The sequence below is a fragment of the Mus caroli genome, chromosome 7 (genome assembly GCF_900094665.2).
Source record: "Mus caroli chromosome 7, CAROLI_EIJ_v1.1, whole genome shotgun sequence".
Lineage (NCBI taxonomy): Eukaryota > Metazoa > Chordata > Mammalia > Rodentia > Muridae > Mus > Mus caroli.
The window spans coordinates 93,943,061-93,958,506 of NC_034576.1; the positions used below are offsets into that span (position 1 = coordinate 93,943,061).

Here is a 15,446-nt window from a genome sequence, read left to right on the forward strand (position 1 = left end):
TGGGCCAAGCATATACAAGCCATCACAGTAATACTCTTATTTCAAAACCTTAAACCTACACACACACACACACACACACACACACACACACACACACCACACTTATTTATTATTTATTTATCTAGCATAAATCAAAAGTGGAATTTGTTTTTTAGTATCTATCTTTAGTTATGTGAAGTGAATTAGTCCTCATCACTGATAATGTTCCTGCTAATGAGTCATGGTAATAACCTTGTTTTACACACTTGACCACCAAGAACAACTAATGACAGTAAGCACATGGCCTACGTTAGCATAAAACTATGGTCATCTGAAAATTGAACAGTGTGCCTTGTGGGCCGTGATAGCTCTACACATTATGTTTTGATTTAAACAAGAAAACTGAGCATAATTGAACTTAGAGATTGATGATATGAACTCATTTTTACAGTGACTTTATCCAAAATCACTCATACAGAATTTCTGAGCTTACTGCTGCCTTGAAAGTAAATCACCTCAATAAAGATTGCTTGGAAAATTTTAAAAATTCACTGAGACATACATGCTCAAATATTTGCATTATAAGAGCATAGAAATCAGTAATGCAGCTTTTCATTCAGCTAAATCAGAAACGCCAGTGTGGTTGATAAAATCAAATCAGATTGTATGATAACATTCCGTTAGCCTAATGGAACAGATAGCATATAAGAACAGCAGAAGCAGCTTCTTGTAGAAGAAGGAGCATACATGGATTCTTAGTATCCTCTTTCCTAGCAAGGTGAGGCTTTGGTAAGTTGATTAGCTTATTTCAGACTCTGATGTCTGCCCTGTATAATCACATCATAATTTCTATTGATATAAATTTTATTCGTTGTGGTTACTAATAAGTATCTAATAGATGCAAACCAATCCATGAAAATTAAATGGCTTAATAAATCATATCTGTGGTTTTATAATAGTTATTAACATTACAGACTGTCTATTTCCTCACATCAAGTATACAAGGAGAGAAATACAAGATGTCCTATTAGAACCCCACTCCTCTTGGGACTAAGCATGATTGCAGACTGACATAGTACAGTCACTATTTAAAGGGCCACTTGATTTCTTCTTAAAAGGGCAATTAGAACGACAGTTTACAGGATTAAAGTATGAAAATGTTAATTAGAGATAAATTACTTAAACTGGAAAAAGAGTCTTAAAAATGGTTTAAAATATCAGACTGCTGGTTCTTTGAGCAAATTCTTTCATTTTGCTGAAGTTCTGCCTCTAATGAGGCAAGGAAGATAGTATATAAATAAAAAATAATAAAAAATAGATAAATATTATTTATAATATAAACGATTCACCCCTAAATTCTTGAGTTCTATGAAACATCCTAGAGAGAATCCCTTTGCTAGCTTCTATTGAGGAAGGGGTTACAGGTGAGTCTTTCTCTGCCTCCTCTCCAAAGAGGACACAGAGCCTGTTGATGTTGATTTGAAAGGAGCAGAATAGTTCTGCATCTGGAGTGCCAGAGTGTTCTTATGGTTCCTGCTGGGGTCTAGAAGGGCAACTGCTAAGTAAGCATGGTGCTAAATTTCTAGTTCCCAAAGTAATGAACCAAAACACAGGATATTTCCCTATGTCTTAATAAGAATTGAAATATAGATGTCATTTTCTGTAAGACTGCACTAAAAATCAGCCTCAGAAGTTTCTTCAATACTTCTAATTATGGTAATCAGCTTAATGATTATAAATGTGCTACCTAATATGTGTCTATTTATGTAATATATGCAAAATAATCCAGTTTTCACTTATTTCTAGCAAAACCAAGGCAAATGCCCAGCCCAGAACTGTTCAGTGGAAGCCCCTACCTGGATGCCTGTCCATCACTGTACTGTAAGTTACTTCAAGACTGATTACAATAAAAGAGAGATGTTGTTTTATTCTAGAATAACCTTCTGGAATGAGCTAGAATATGGCTTAAAACTTTAGAGTAGAGAAAACATTTTGATAAGAAAAAAAAATGCCTTTTCAGACAACAGTATATTATAAAGTCACCACGATTAGGGAATCTATTTTGAGTCAGGAAACTTGCAAAGTACCTCTCTAAATGAGTTATTGATGAGTTAGGTTTGCATGGTCATTAAAATGAATATGTTTGCACATGTGTTTTTCCAAATAGCTGCATATCCAGCACTATTTGATCTTGAGATGCATTGGAGAAGATGCTTTTATTTTATCATTGTTTTGTTGACTGCTTAATCGTGATGAGTAAATGGACTCTCAATTTCCAAGTCTTCCTGGAGTAATAATAGACTCTGCATTTGTGTGGACTCTACTATCTGAGAATTATTCAAGTGCCTGTGAACTAAGCAGGTACTATGTTATTATCCTTGGGTTGCAGATAGAAGACTTAACCACACAGGGAGTAAGAATAGCACATCAATCGCAGAGCTGGCAAGAGATGCCAGATACCCTAACTCTCTTTTCCTGTGCTTACTCTATTACATTGTGCAGGGAAGTAAATGAAAGAAAGAGACTGATTTGTATGATAGTCTCTTACCCATGCATTGCCTGATAGAGATGACAGTGGCACCTCTGGGAATTATCTTTGCTATAGCTAACACTTTGCCGAGCATGAAATAATGTGTGTGACATGGACAAGAAATCAGAAAGCCACTTTGAAGCATTGCTCTCATTTAACCCTCTCTGTAGGAGATCTAGAAGTGATGATGTATGGAGTCAACTAAATACTTGTATCTATTGTTGAAAAACAAGCTGTGCAAAGGGGCCTCTTGGCTGCCATGATGGGCCTTTTGTGGTATTGGAAAGTACAGTTAGGGGATGTTAATTTTCCTTGAGATCACGTAAAGGACTATTCCTTCCTTGTCTTTGTTAGTATCAGGGAAGAAGGAAAGATGGGATCACCTTTAGTCAAGGAGATGATAAAGCTAAATTTTGGAGGGATTCCTGCTGTGCAGAAGCAGTCTAGACTTGCCAGAGGCTGAAAAAATAAAAATGTCGCATTTTTGCGAGCAGATGGCCAGAGGGGAGTGTGTGCCTAGGGACTCTGCTGCTGCCAGGGAGAAGATGAGTTTTAATAGTTTTAGTTCTTCATCAGTCACTACTTTTATTGTGTCCTCAATGACATTATCTTACAGGTACTGATTCATATGTCTGTTTATTCAAGGAGACTACATACTTTTTAGGCTCCTAATGTACAAATTCCTAAATAAGTCCATTTTTACAGAAGGGCCCTGATCTGAATCTTTAGTATGCTGTTAGCTGGTATCTTTAGTAAGTGCTATGTTTGAATGTGGGCTTTTGTAAGCTTTTTTTTTTTCACTCAAATATTTCTTTACAAAGAGGAATAGTCCTGCTATCTGGCCATTTGGGGTTGAGTTTTCATTCTGGAATCAAAATAACTTACAGATGACTTCTCTTCTGGGCTCCTGGTGTTTTACACTTGGATTGTTATTGAAATCAGAAGTATTTGACATAAGATGGGACTTTTTGTCTATTTCCTTTCACAGAGTTCATCACACAAAATATGTGCTTTGAGAAATTTATCTTTGGACTAGAAAAAAATTAGTAATTAGTATGCAAATTTATGATGATATAATCATGAACTAAGTTGTGTCCACTTTCTTATACTCTTTAATATAGTAGTGTCCCTGCTCTATCAGATACACCCATGTGTAACACCAATAAGATTTTTTCTTTATCTGTAATCTAAAGTAAAGGAACCCTGGCAACATATTGTTAGAATATGGTCTTTGGGGCTACTGAAAATAGTTTTTCTTCTTCATTCATGCTCTTAGGAGCCAGAGGATTCCAGATTAGGTCTTCCTATTGTAGGAACTTAAGAAATAAGTAGATGACTACATTTTAAGATGCTTTCTGTAGATCATGAGCCAGTCTTGTTGACACTAAAATCTAGTTCCTATCTGTGTCCACACAGAAGCCTTAGAAACTAAATGTGGCTTCTGCTTTGGGATTGAGAGATGCTGGCTTGATGAAATTTTCCCCATCATTATTTACAAGTAATCATATTCCCTAGTGAGGAAGGTACCACTGGAAGACCAATGCAGTACATAATGATTTGTTTCTTGGCAGGTAACTTCCCCCAACCACAGAGGTAGCCTTCCAATGACCACTATTGGAGTGTTTGAGCCTGCTCTACCCATTTCTCTGGCATATACTAAAACCAGCAGAGATAGGTGGATTTTTGTTTTTGAGAATCTATTATTTATCCTAAGGATACTAATACCAGCAGTTACTAATACCAATGGAGATAGATGGATTCTTGCTTCTGAGATACTAGTACCAAGAGATATAGATGGATTCTTGCTTCGGAGATGCTAGTACCACCAGAAATAGATGGATTCTTGCTTCTGAGACTCTACTATTTGTCTTAAGGATATAAAAGACAGGAGGGTATTGCTATTGACTCACATGAATGAACTCTTCAGGAAGTGTTTTGTGATCCTCTTGGAACTGGCCATTCTAAGTTCTTACATCTTCAGAAATCTGACTGTGAAAAGGTTCTAATGAGTAATAGACAGCCATAAGTTTCTGTTCAAATCTTTCCCCTCAAATTATTAGCTGTATATATTTATTAGGGGTTTGACTGTTTTTATATTTACTTTCAAAAGAAAAAATGTCATCAGCAATACTTATTAAGTCTCCAATCCCATTCACCAAAGTTCATGCTTTAAGTCTCAGACAGACATTTCCAGAAAGCTAAGATTTAAAATTTTATAAGTCTATTAATTTCAGTGATCTAATTCTTTGCAAAAGTTAGATGTATAAAAAAATCACCAAAGATGAACTTGATAATGATATATTTTATGATAGTGAAAAATATGGATCTAACTGTGTCATAAGCTCACACAGTTATATAAAAAAATCTGCAAGTAGGTAAAACAGTTTTGGCATTAATTTTCATTTTGTTATCTCTGAGGAAAAAGTGAAATTCATAACTTCATGTTTTTAAGAAGATGTCTTAACTGTCTCAAATCCTCTGAGACTGAACCAAGTTATAAATAAATTAATACATTCTTACATAATAAATGAATAGACTCTATTATCTTTATACATTTCTTTGGGTGCAGTTGATTCTCTACTACATTCATTATCCATTGTCCTAGTGATTTTTTGGGTTCTATTCTGCAGTGATTGTAATTGAATTTTATTTATTTTTTATTTTTTTATTAGATATTTTCTTTATTTGCTTTTCAAATGTTATCCCCTTTCCTAATTTCCCCTTACTTTATGTGGAATTGTGTGACTCTACATATGTGTATTTGCAATAGTTTCACTTACACTACTAGAATAACTACGATGTTTGCTAGTGAGGAGCATGGCGATTTATCTCTCATGTGTGAGTACATATATGGTTACAGTGGGCACTAGAGCTAAACTCTTTCTTACCCCACAGTTTAACTGGTGGAATACCCTGTTACTTTGTATGGTCATGAGTAAGATACCAGTGGTTATGACTCTCTGCTACTTTTAAGCAGTTGAGAAAATGTCCATGCATTCTGGGGCCTAGGTGAAGACAGTTGAACAGTTCATCAAAAGATGAACTTGGCTAGAGATTAGCTCTTAGCATGTGACATTCAAGAACATTGAACTTAACCAATTTCAAGGAAGTTGGGTGGCATTTTAAGGCATTTTTATAGACTGCTTGTTATGGCTATAGCCTGTACATGTACTTCAATTTATTGAGGACTACCCTCAGTCAAACTTTGGTTATTTGACTTTACCTAGACATTACTTAGACATTACATGGCTGTAATATGTGATTGGACTAACCAAGAGTAAGTAATCAAGAATAACTAAGAGTAAGAGGTACTCAGTAGTAGCCTGACTACAAAAATTACATCTACATATTTCTGTCATTTACGGAAACTTGAAAAGTAATGTTAAGGGAAGAATTTTTAAAAGATAGATTGAAAATAAGGTCTCTGCTACTAGGGAGCTTATCAAAGATACTTCCATGTCTATATATTGTTATATATTATTCATGTTTATTGCAGTAAGTCTGTTACATAATTTTTAAAATTCATGTAAGTATTTGAAAATTAGAATATTATGCTCCCAGTATATGAAATTTTGGTTATTCTCTTATTTAGCACATGTTATGAGGTATAACAGATCCTTGGATTTCTCAGTAGATGACAGAAAACAATACATGCCAATAATACATATGTTTGGTACCTCATTGTATAACAACAAAAGCTATACATTTTTCTTGTCCACTGTTTTCTTTTTATTTCCAGTGCAATTGATGTCACTTAACTTTGCATAAAGCTCACATTCCCAGCCCGAGGCTCTCAGAAACACATAGCCATCAGGAAATCACATTGTGTCTGCTCTCTGGGAGTTTTCAGAGTTCCCATGAGGACAGAACCACTGGCTAACTCTTCTGCTGGGAAATTAGACTCATAATGGCTTTGATAAATATTGCCTTTCCAACAACTGGGCACAATTTTTATTTTTTAGGGCACAGTTTTGATACTATAAACAGTCTCTTTATGGAGTGAAAAGTTAGGCCATTATCAGATGATCATAGTTTTAGGAAAATTACAGAAAATTGCAGTATAGAGGACCTTAAATTGGTGAGCACTGTGTGTATCTGGCCATATGGGCAGTAGTCATGGGTTTGGAAGAGACTCTCAAAGAGAATTATCTCAAGAATAAGTCCAATACACTTTAATAAATGGGAGCTCTGTGGATAGCTCTGGTGTCAATTTTGTGGGGTGGACATCAAGAAACTATGCGGAAGACAGGATAGCTGGATAGGTAGTCTACTTTCTTTCTTTACCAGCCATTGCACTTTAGATTTATATTAGTTTTCTCTCTGGGTTTAAAAGACTTCTGAGACCTGAAGTACTCACATAGAATGTGTCTGTTACAGTGAGCTTTGAAACATACCCAGAAAAGCAGCTCAGTGGCATTCATGGAGAGGGGCATCGGTCCAGGTAGATGATACAAAGACATTCTCAGCTAACACATATAAAAACTAGCAAGGAGGATAGGAGGCATAAAAGCTTATAGGGAAGTAAGCAAATCCAGAGGTGTCAGGATCTGAAGCTAAGAGGTAGGGTAGTCACCAATCATGAGGAAATCAAAGGCAGGCTCACTGTAAAACTAAGCTCAACAAAGTTGAAGCTCAGTGTTCTGAGCTTTCTTTATTCTGTATGCTTACTAAATATTTTAATTCTAATGATCTTTTACACAATTTGACTTATATTTGGACCTCACAATCACCTGTCTTTTCAAAATGTTTCCTTTTGCCATCCTATATATGCTTGATGAAATTCAAAAGAATGTGACTGTTAAAAATATTTTTTCTGTGTGTTTTCATGAGTAACTTCTGAGTTTATCTGAGCCTACAGTATAGCTGTTACAGTGTTTAGGACATTTTATGTTCTTATAATTTATTCATATTCTTTACTTTCTTCATATTACTGTAGAGCATATAGTTTATCCATGTAAAAAGCAAAATTAAGTGATATTCTTTCGTTCATTCATAGAATTGTACAAGTTTCACCTCAATGAATTTTAGAATATGTTCATGACCCTCAGAGAAACTGTACCCCGCTTAGTAGGTACTCTGTGGCCAATGTCTCTCTTCTCCCAGAAGTAAGGATCTATTTTCCCCCTCCCAGAATTGTGTATTCAAGGTCATTCCTAAAGATAGACTTGTGTAATATGTAGTCTTTAGCAATTGCTTGCTTTAACTTTGGTATATTCTCAAGGTCCTTATATCATTACAAGTATCTATCTTTTATTACTTGTTTGATGGATAGCTGTCTGTTATCTGCTGTGTAACTATTCGGTTATAATACTTCTTTTAATCCATTTATAGTCAACAGACATAAGAAATGCTTGCATCTTTGAACATCATAAGTAATGACATGAATATTCTTATGTGAGTTTTTATGTGGTTATGTGCTTTCTGTTTTATTGGGTATTTGCAAAATTATTTTTTTGGTCATATGGTGACTTTATGTATAGTATTATAAAGAATGTTCAAGCTGTTTTTAAAAGCAGTTATATAATTTTATATTCTCAGGAACAATATGTGATTTTCTATACATTCTTATCAATTCTTGTTATTTCTTACCATTTTATTGAAGACATAATAGTCTGAAAAGATTTTTGCATGCCAGGCATGGTGGCACACGCCTTTAATCCCAGCACTTGGGAGGCAGAGGCAGGTGAATTTCTGAGTTTGAGGCCAGCTTGTTCTACAGAGTGAATTCCAGGACAGCCAAGGCTACACAGAGAAACCCTGTCTCAAAAAATAAAAAAATAAAAAAAAGATTTTTGCTTTAGAGTTGGTTTGAATTTATCTAAAATAAAGAATGTTGAATACCTTTTAATATACTTAAAAACCATTTTTTATTCTAGTTGTAAAAACATCTATACAAAATCCTTTCTCCATATCTAATTATTTTAAATTATTGAAATATGAAACTCCTCCTATGTCCTGCCCAACATCTAACAGGTTTATAATTGTAATATTTTCTGTTCAAGTATCTTCATTCTATAACCATGTATTGGCACTGTTATCTGTACTATGACTTTTAAAAACTTTAACAAATCCTAATATAACCTTCTGAATACACCACTTTAATGAACCTACGTGTAATTCAAGGTCACAGAGACTTTCTCTGATATTTTCTTCTCAGAATTTTACAGTTTTAGCTCTTACATTGTTCTCTCCAATCAATTTGGAGCTCATTTTTGCATGTGGTATGTGCAGATATCTAAGTTCATAGTTTTTATTGTTGGAAAAAAATCTATTCATTCCTCACTGGATTAACTTGGGGACTCTTTTTTTGAAAAAAATGTTAGGTATAAATATCTTTGTGGACTTCATTCTTTCCTACTGAGTTGATATCTATCCTTCTATTTGGTATAAGCTAACAATCATTTAGAAGTAACCAATGTAGTGTTGATGTCAACATCATAAAAATTTTAATGCTCACAAGTTATTTGTTTGCTCCAAGTCATGAAAGTATAATGAGAGAAAGGTGATTTCAAAATAATCTATTTAACTCAAAAACTCTTATCTTTACTACAACACTCAGGTTTTAGTGATGGGTGTGTTTACTGCGTTTTCTGCTTAGTTTTTTAGGCACATGTATTGGATCATTATGATTCATTAATACCTTATTTCCAACCATATTTATGCACATCTTTAATAGTCATAGCCATTATTTACCTAGCTAATTGTGTGATACAGATTAATAAAGAAAATGCACAAAAATTCATAGGAGGCCATCAATAAAACTTGTTGCATTAGCAGGTATAAAAATGAAAGCTAGAAGTGAGAAAGGAATAAGATACTAAAATCAAGTCCAAGCTCTTCAACTCTTCAGTAGTATGGATTAGTATGTTACTTCCTTATACCTAATATCACAAATATTGATCACAAGTCAACACAGGCAAAGCTAAAATTATACATAAAACTCTCCAAGTAGATATCAGAATTACTGTTGTGTTTTCTAAGTGCAGTCAGTGGTCCCATTATTCAGGTTTAAGAAAAACTGCTATCTAACTGTTCATTCCATTTGCAGAAAGCAGAAAGCTTATAAACTCTTCAGTTAATTATGACAAACTGGAAGTATGGTTCAAATATAGATAAACTCCAAGGGAGGTTCTCAGTCCATTCTGCAGTGCTCAATTGAATTTATGCTTTTAGCCATCAGTGGTCTTGGAGGACAGACAGATGGTATTAGAACAGGGACCTTGATGGTGCATGCAATGTTAGCTTTGGTTGATACCATCACTTACTATCAGCAGCATGCAACATTCTGTTATCTGTTATTCTATTATGTGTTGGCATTACAGAGGATTTGAAATGGAGCTTAATAATTACTCAACTGAAACCTTTACCCACTACTAAAGGAGAATGGGTTGATATAAAGGAATGAGATATAGACTCAAACAAGATTGTTGACATCTTTTACTAGCTTTATGACTCTTTATCAAGTTAGCATAGCAATTAACACATACTTCAATTTCAGAATTTTATTTCAAAATTGGAGATAACATATGAATGAATCTTAGTTTTTGGTAAATACACGCTACAGGTTAATTTTTTAAATTGGGTTATTATTACCAGCAATGAAGATAGCTCAATGTGGCTATAGTTTAAGTTCTACTGGTTCTCAAAGAGACCTGAGTAATGGAATATGGTGAATTGGTCTACTTTCAATTCATCCCAAAGCCTCTAGGGTACAACTGAGAATACAAAGTTTGGAAATGTAAAAGGGTTAACCTACAAACAGGATAAAGGTTTTTTTTTTTTTCCTGATAGTCATATTTTATAACTTCTATAATACTGAAAGCCTTTTCTGAATTAAGAACTAGTGTTATATTTGTGTTGTCAACTTAAGTTCCAGAGAACTCTCTTGGAAGAAATAATTCCACTCTCCCTTGTTGAAAGAGCCTCCCGACCCATGTTTGATTTGGATTTGGAGCACACAGCATACATATAAGATGATGCAGATTCACTATCCTGAATGTAAAGCTCATCTCTCTTAAGAACACTCCATGTATCACTTTCTAACTGTTATCTGCTTTCTTGTTTGCTGCTGTTAGATCTCCAGGGCAAATCCACAGACACATGGAGAGCTTTCAATTTGCATATTGATGACTATTCACAGACCAGCTAGAGACATGAATGACAAATCTTCCAAAGAGTAAGTCCACTCAAAGCTGAAATTGTAAAAGCATAGGGCATAGGAAAGGGTACATACTGATCACATACTTTTATAAAGAATATACCTTTGTGATATTGTTGCACCTAACTTATAAATTTAAAAAGGGTTAAAGCTAGGTAATGTTAAACAACTCAACTGGACAAAACTAACATGGAAGCTTCTTATATGACTTCCTTGGGCCTTCTTTCTCTTCTCTCTGTGATGTCCTTTGAATTGTGCACCAACTTGACTCATTAGATTTAACCTCAGTTACTCCTGACAAGTGAAACTATCCCAGGAAATGAGGTCTAGCAACAGGCAGCTTCCTACTCCCAGTACAGAGTGGGAGTTAATGCCAAATTTCTTGAAGCTGTCTCCAACTACCTTTAGCCTCAGTGGAATTGTACTAAATATTTGGACAAAATCTGGCCCACAGTAAACTTGTAATGATGTTTGACATTACAATGGAACTTTAATTGCTGCAGTTCTTCCAGGAGGTCCTAACTGGCAGCATGTAATGTGATTCATCCCATGCTTGCTGTGCAATAAAAGCCCCCACCCCAGGCTAAGTACAACACATTCATTTAATCAAAAATTCAAATTATATGGAAATATTCATGTCTCAAAACGGTTACTACTCCACTATATCCATAAAGAAAACTATATATAAATATTTGAAAACCTTGACTTGCTGATCCATGTATATTCAAACACCTCTGAACAAACACCTAAGTAAGAAGTTACTGCTATTTGTATCTGGATTGGATGAACCTCTCAACGTATGGGAAGTAAATGTGCTAATTTATTTTGATGGTTATTTTAAATTGCATTTTGGTGAAGCAAATATTTTGCATAATCTAATATCCATGCCTTAATTAAATATATACTATAAAAACACATTCTTAAAGATGTTCAGAGAAGCAGTTTGCCTCTGCAATGAATTTGGTCACACACCATTGTTCTTTAGGTAGTGTCAGCATTTTCATTAAAAGCTGTACTCTATTTATAGCCTGGAAGGAAAAATGCATTCTGGGCTAAAACTTCATGTACAAAATGTTTTTCCAAAAGCAGTCTTGTAAGGTACACATAGATGGAAGTTTTATGACTGTCTGAAATCTCAAGTTTTAGAAGGAAACCCGTGAGAAGCTGACAGAGAATGTCATTTATTCCTGCCTCCTATGTATCAGGATAGCACACAGCATCTGGGATGAGAGCTGGGCTATGAAGAGAATATAGTTCTCTGTCACGAAGCCAGAAAGTCAGGATTCTTGGATTTCACTTCTGGTTGGTCTATTTGATATATATCAGAAGCAGCATGGATTTTGTGGTCACTTAGAATGAGGCTACGATTCCATCTCTACTGCTTACACAGTTTGGGGAATTTCTTAAGCCTGTCGGGTGAGCAGGATAGACTCACTGACAAGTTGGATGTCATTGGACTGTGATTATTTTGTTTTTAAATGCTATTCATGGTTGTTTGAAACTGCATATTCTGTTTTCCTCTGTTAGTGGGAATCCTTATTCTGAAAATTTATTTTAAATGAATGGTTTTTCTAAATGTATTTTGCCAAAATGAAGTTGTCAGAGAAATGATACAGTTAATTCCATTCCACCTTTAAAGAAGGCAAAGTATGGTAGATAATATATGAACAGCTCACATGATTTTAGAGTTGTCTAAAAGTCATCAATTTTGTTCCTGCAGTTTCCAGACTAGGGACATTTATTACCTTACTCTGTGTTGACAAAATGAGCCGAAATTGCCATAGTTGACTTGAATAGATATTTGGTAGTCACATGGATAAGATGAGCCCCTTATAAAGATATATGGCATTTTGTAGGATACAGCAAAGCATTCTCTTTACAGCTACCTAGCTAAAGAAGAACCATCGGAAGGACTGGGAGTTAGCCGTTTCTTGTTTTCAGAATTGCTGTATCCTAGAGCTAGTTCATCATAATAACATACACTACTTAGTTTGTACAAACCTAGCTTATAATTTCTGGATATCTCATTTCATTCATAAAACAATCTCTTCTCCTTTTATCCTTAATTAATTTGGTGTATTCTGCAATATGCTTACTATGCCCAGATACTGTAAATTCAAGTGGTATAAGAAAACAGGCATTGTTCCTTTCTTCATGGGGGAAGAAGAAGTAAAACAAGTAAGTGTACATGTACAGATAAATCAGTAACCAGGGTAATTGCTATTCAATTCAAATATATTTGAAAAGAAAATTATGTATAGAAAGACATCTAAACAAAATGCTAATTAAACATATATTTAAAAAGTAAATCAACTAGAGAGGAGGGAGGGAGAGAGGTGAGAGGTGAGGTGGGGGCAGAAAATGGAGAGAGCTATTTTGGCAGAATGAATAGTATATACTTAGACCTGTTACAGAAGGTTGCATTTCTGAAAAACCAGAAGACCACCATGGGAGTAAAAAATAAGATTAATGGGGAGAGGGGAGATAGGCAGTGGTAGAAGACACAAGCCAAAGCATGTTCAGAACTTCACTGAAGTGTTACAGTTTGTAAATTGAGTAGGGAGGAGTGTGTGAGTATATGTTGGAGTTCTGAAGTTATTGTTCTGACAGCTATATAAAGAACAGGTGGGAAATAAAAACATAGGTGGTACACGGTCTCATTAAAAAAATAAAAGAATATTTTTGCAAAGATTTTTGCAGAAATCTGGACAAAAATAGCTGTGGTGTGAATTATCTTGGTGGTGGAAAAATGAGAGAGATGAACAAATGTGTGGTGTTTGTGGACAGATTTTCCAAAACACGGAATGATTGCACAAGTAAGTAAAAGGAGGCAGTGTGCTGTCAAATGAATTCTGCGCTTTGGTGCAGGTTCCTTTTTAAAAATAGTAGAGGGAGGAGTATGGAATCTATTGAAACGTCTCTAGACAGCAGCACAGATATCAAGAAGAATTTTTTTTTTTTAGTATAAGCCAAGAATATTTAAAAGTTGAAGAAGACAAGAAAGCTAGTAAGTAAAGCACAAATTCACAGTAGATGATTTAGCAAAGGGGTCACGGGACAGCGGTTTCAATAAGGTGGTAATGCTGAAGAGTAAGTAAACATGACCATTATATGTATTTTGCACTAATAAAAGTTTACTCTCTGTGGGAAACTATTGATGTGCAGTATGGAAAACAAGAGGTTACATATATAATAGATGCGTTTATTAATAACAAAAGTCTCCTTAGAAGATGGAATAGATGAGAGCTAAGGACTGTGTCCTGGCTGGTGTCTGAGATGTAAGTGCAGATGGGTACGGAGAGGTACTTGAATATAGAAGTAAGTTCGAATGTGCCAGTGGGAAACGTTGAGTGGGATGTCTTCTATTTACTATGTGAAATTGCAGTGAGTGGGCCTGACTGCTGAGAGCGAGAAGTGGGGAGAGGAAGGGACCAGATGGTAGAAGTATTAGTATGACGAATAGCAGTATTAAATGTCTAGAGGAGATAAATGCAGCTTCCTAGGATGAGCTTACAGTGAAAGAAAGGGTTTCTTCTCCTACCTGTGGATAGTGCTGTCAGAACAAATCACTGCAAGGTGTTGCATCTCTGCTTTGAGTTGGCTGTTGTACAGCTCTCATGTACCATCTCACCACACCACAGGCTTTCCTCATTTGGCAGGGTGCTCTAGCTGTTAAATGTGCTTGTCTAGTTTCTTGTAAGCACAAAGTGAACCTCAAGGACAGAGAATATTTTTAACATCTAATGTAGTGTCACATTTGTAATAAAGGTTACCAAGAATTACTGAACTGCTAAAAATAAAATCAGGTCAGACAATTATATAATTCATTGTGCATAGAAATGAACAAAACAACAATAACAGTTCACTCCATGAGACTCAGAGCTATGGATGGCCTGAAGCTCTGCTCATAACAGTTGGGGCATAATTCATAAAAACAAACAAACATATAAAAAAACAACAAAAAGATGAAGGACTCTCATCATTTTCATGATGGGTGAGTATTCTTGATCATTCCTTTTAAAACAAAAACTTCCTATATTTGTCTATTGCTTGTTGGTCTGATTTTACTGAAGCATGCAGAGACTAATATAAACTTATGTTTAGTTTTTGATCAAATTACCTTTCAACTGTGGTTAATGAACAAAATTAAAGTATCTTATTAGAGATATGTCAAATATGGGACAAAATTTCTTTTGGGGAAGGCAGGACAAAGGCATTCACCCTTTTACAATTTGGGTTTATACAATGAAATATAGGTATGGCAAACATTTCTTTTTCTGATTAAACAGTGACCACCTTTGTTCTTTTAGAATTGCTATGTGCTACTTCTTGGGATTGTTTTTTTTCCAGACCCTCCTTTGAGCCTTACAGGATGAATCATATAGCAGAATATTCTGTTATGCACTTTCTTTGTACCCTGATTTCTTGTGAGAAGTGGCCGAACCTTCTTAACTTTCTTTTCTGAAAGGTCAGCATAGGCCATCACTTGTGCATGGTGCTTGAGAGACATTCTTAAAAGTGAAAACTGTGAAGTTCAGAAGACAGTCAAAGTCAATGGGATCTTCTGAGTCTTCTCTGTGAGGCGTGTCCGTCCATTCTCAGCTCTTGGTCTCACTGCTGACCAAGTGAACTGAAGCTGAGTATTTCTCTGAATGTCTCCCTGTCCTACAGCTTTCTCGCAAAATTCATTATTTCCATGTAATGGAATTGGTGTAAAATTAACTGATCTCCATTTTTATTTCCCATCTGTGCTACAATATATATATATATATATATATA

The 15,446-nt window shown here is 35.1% G+C and overlaps 1 protein-coding gene across 1 annotated transcript in view; it reads left to right on the forward strand.

The window, feature by feature from the left end:
• Nucleotides 1-15,446, forward strand: part of Dlg2 (discs large MAGUK scaffold protein 2) — a 1,891,758-nt gene that overhangs the window by 400,787 nt on the left and 1,475,525 nt on the right. Inside the window, exon 5 of the mRNA XM_029479404.1 lies at nucleotides 1,786-1,860. Within this exon, the coding sequence (XP_029335264.1) occupies nucleotides 1,786-1,860 (75 nt within the window). The remainder of the gene's footprint in view (nucleotides 1-1,785; nucleotides 1,861-15,446) is intronic.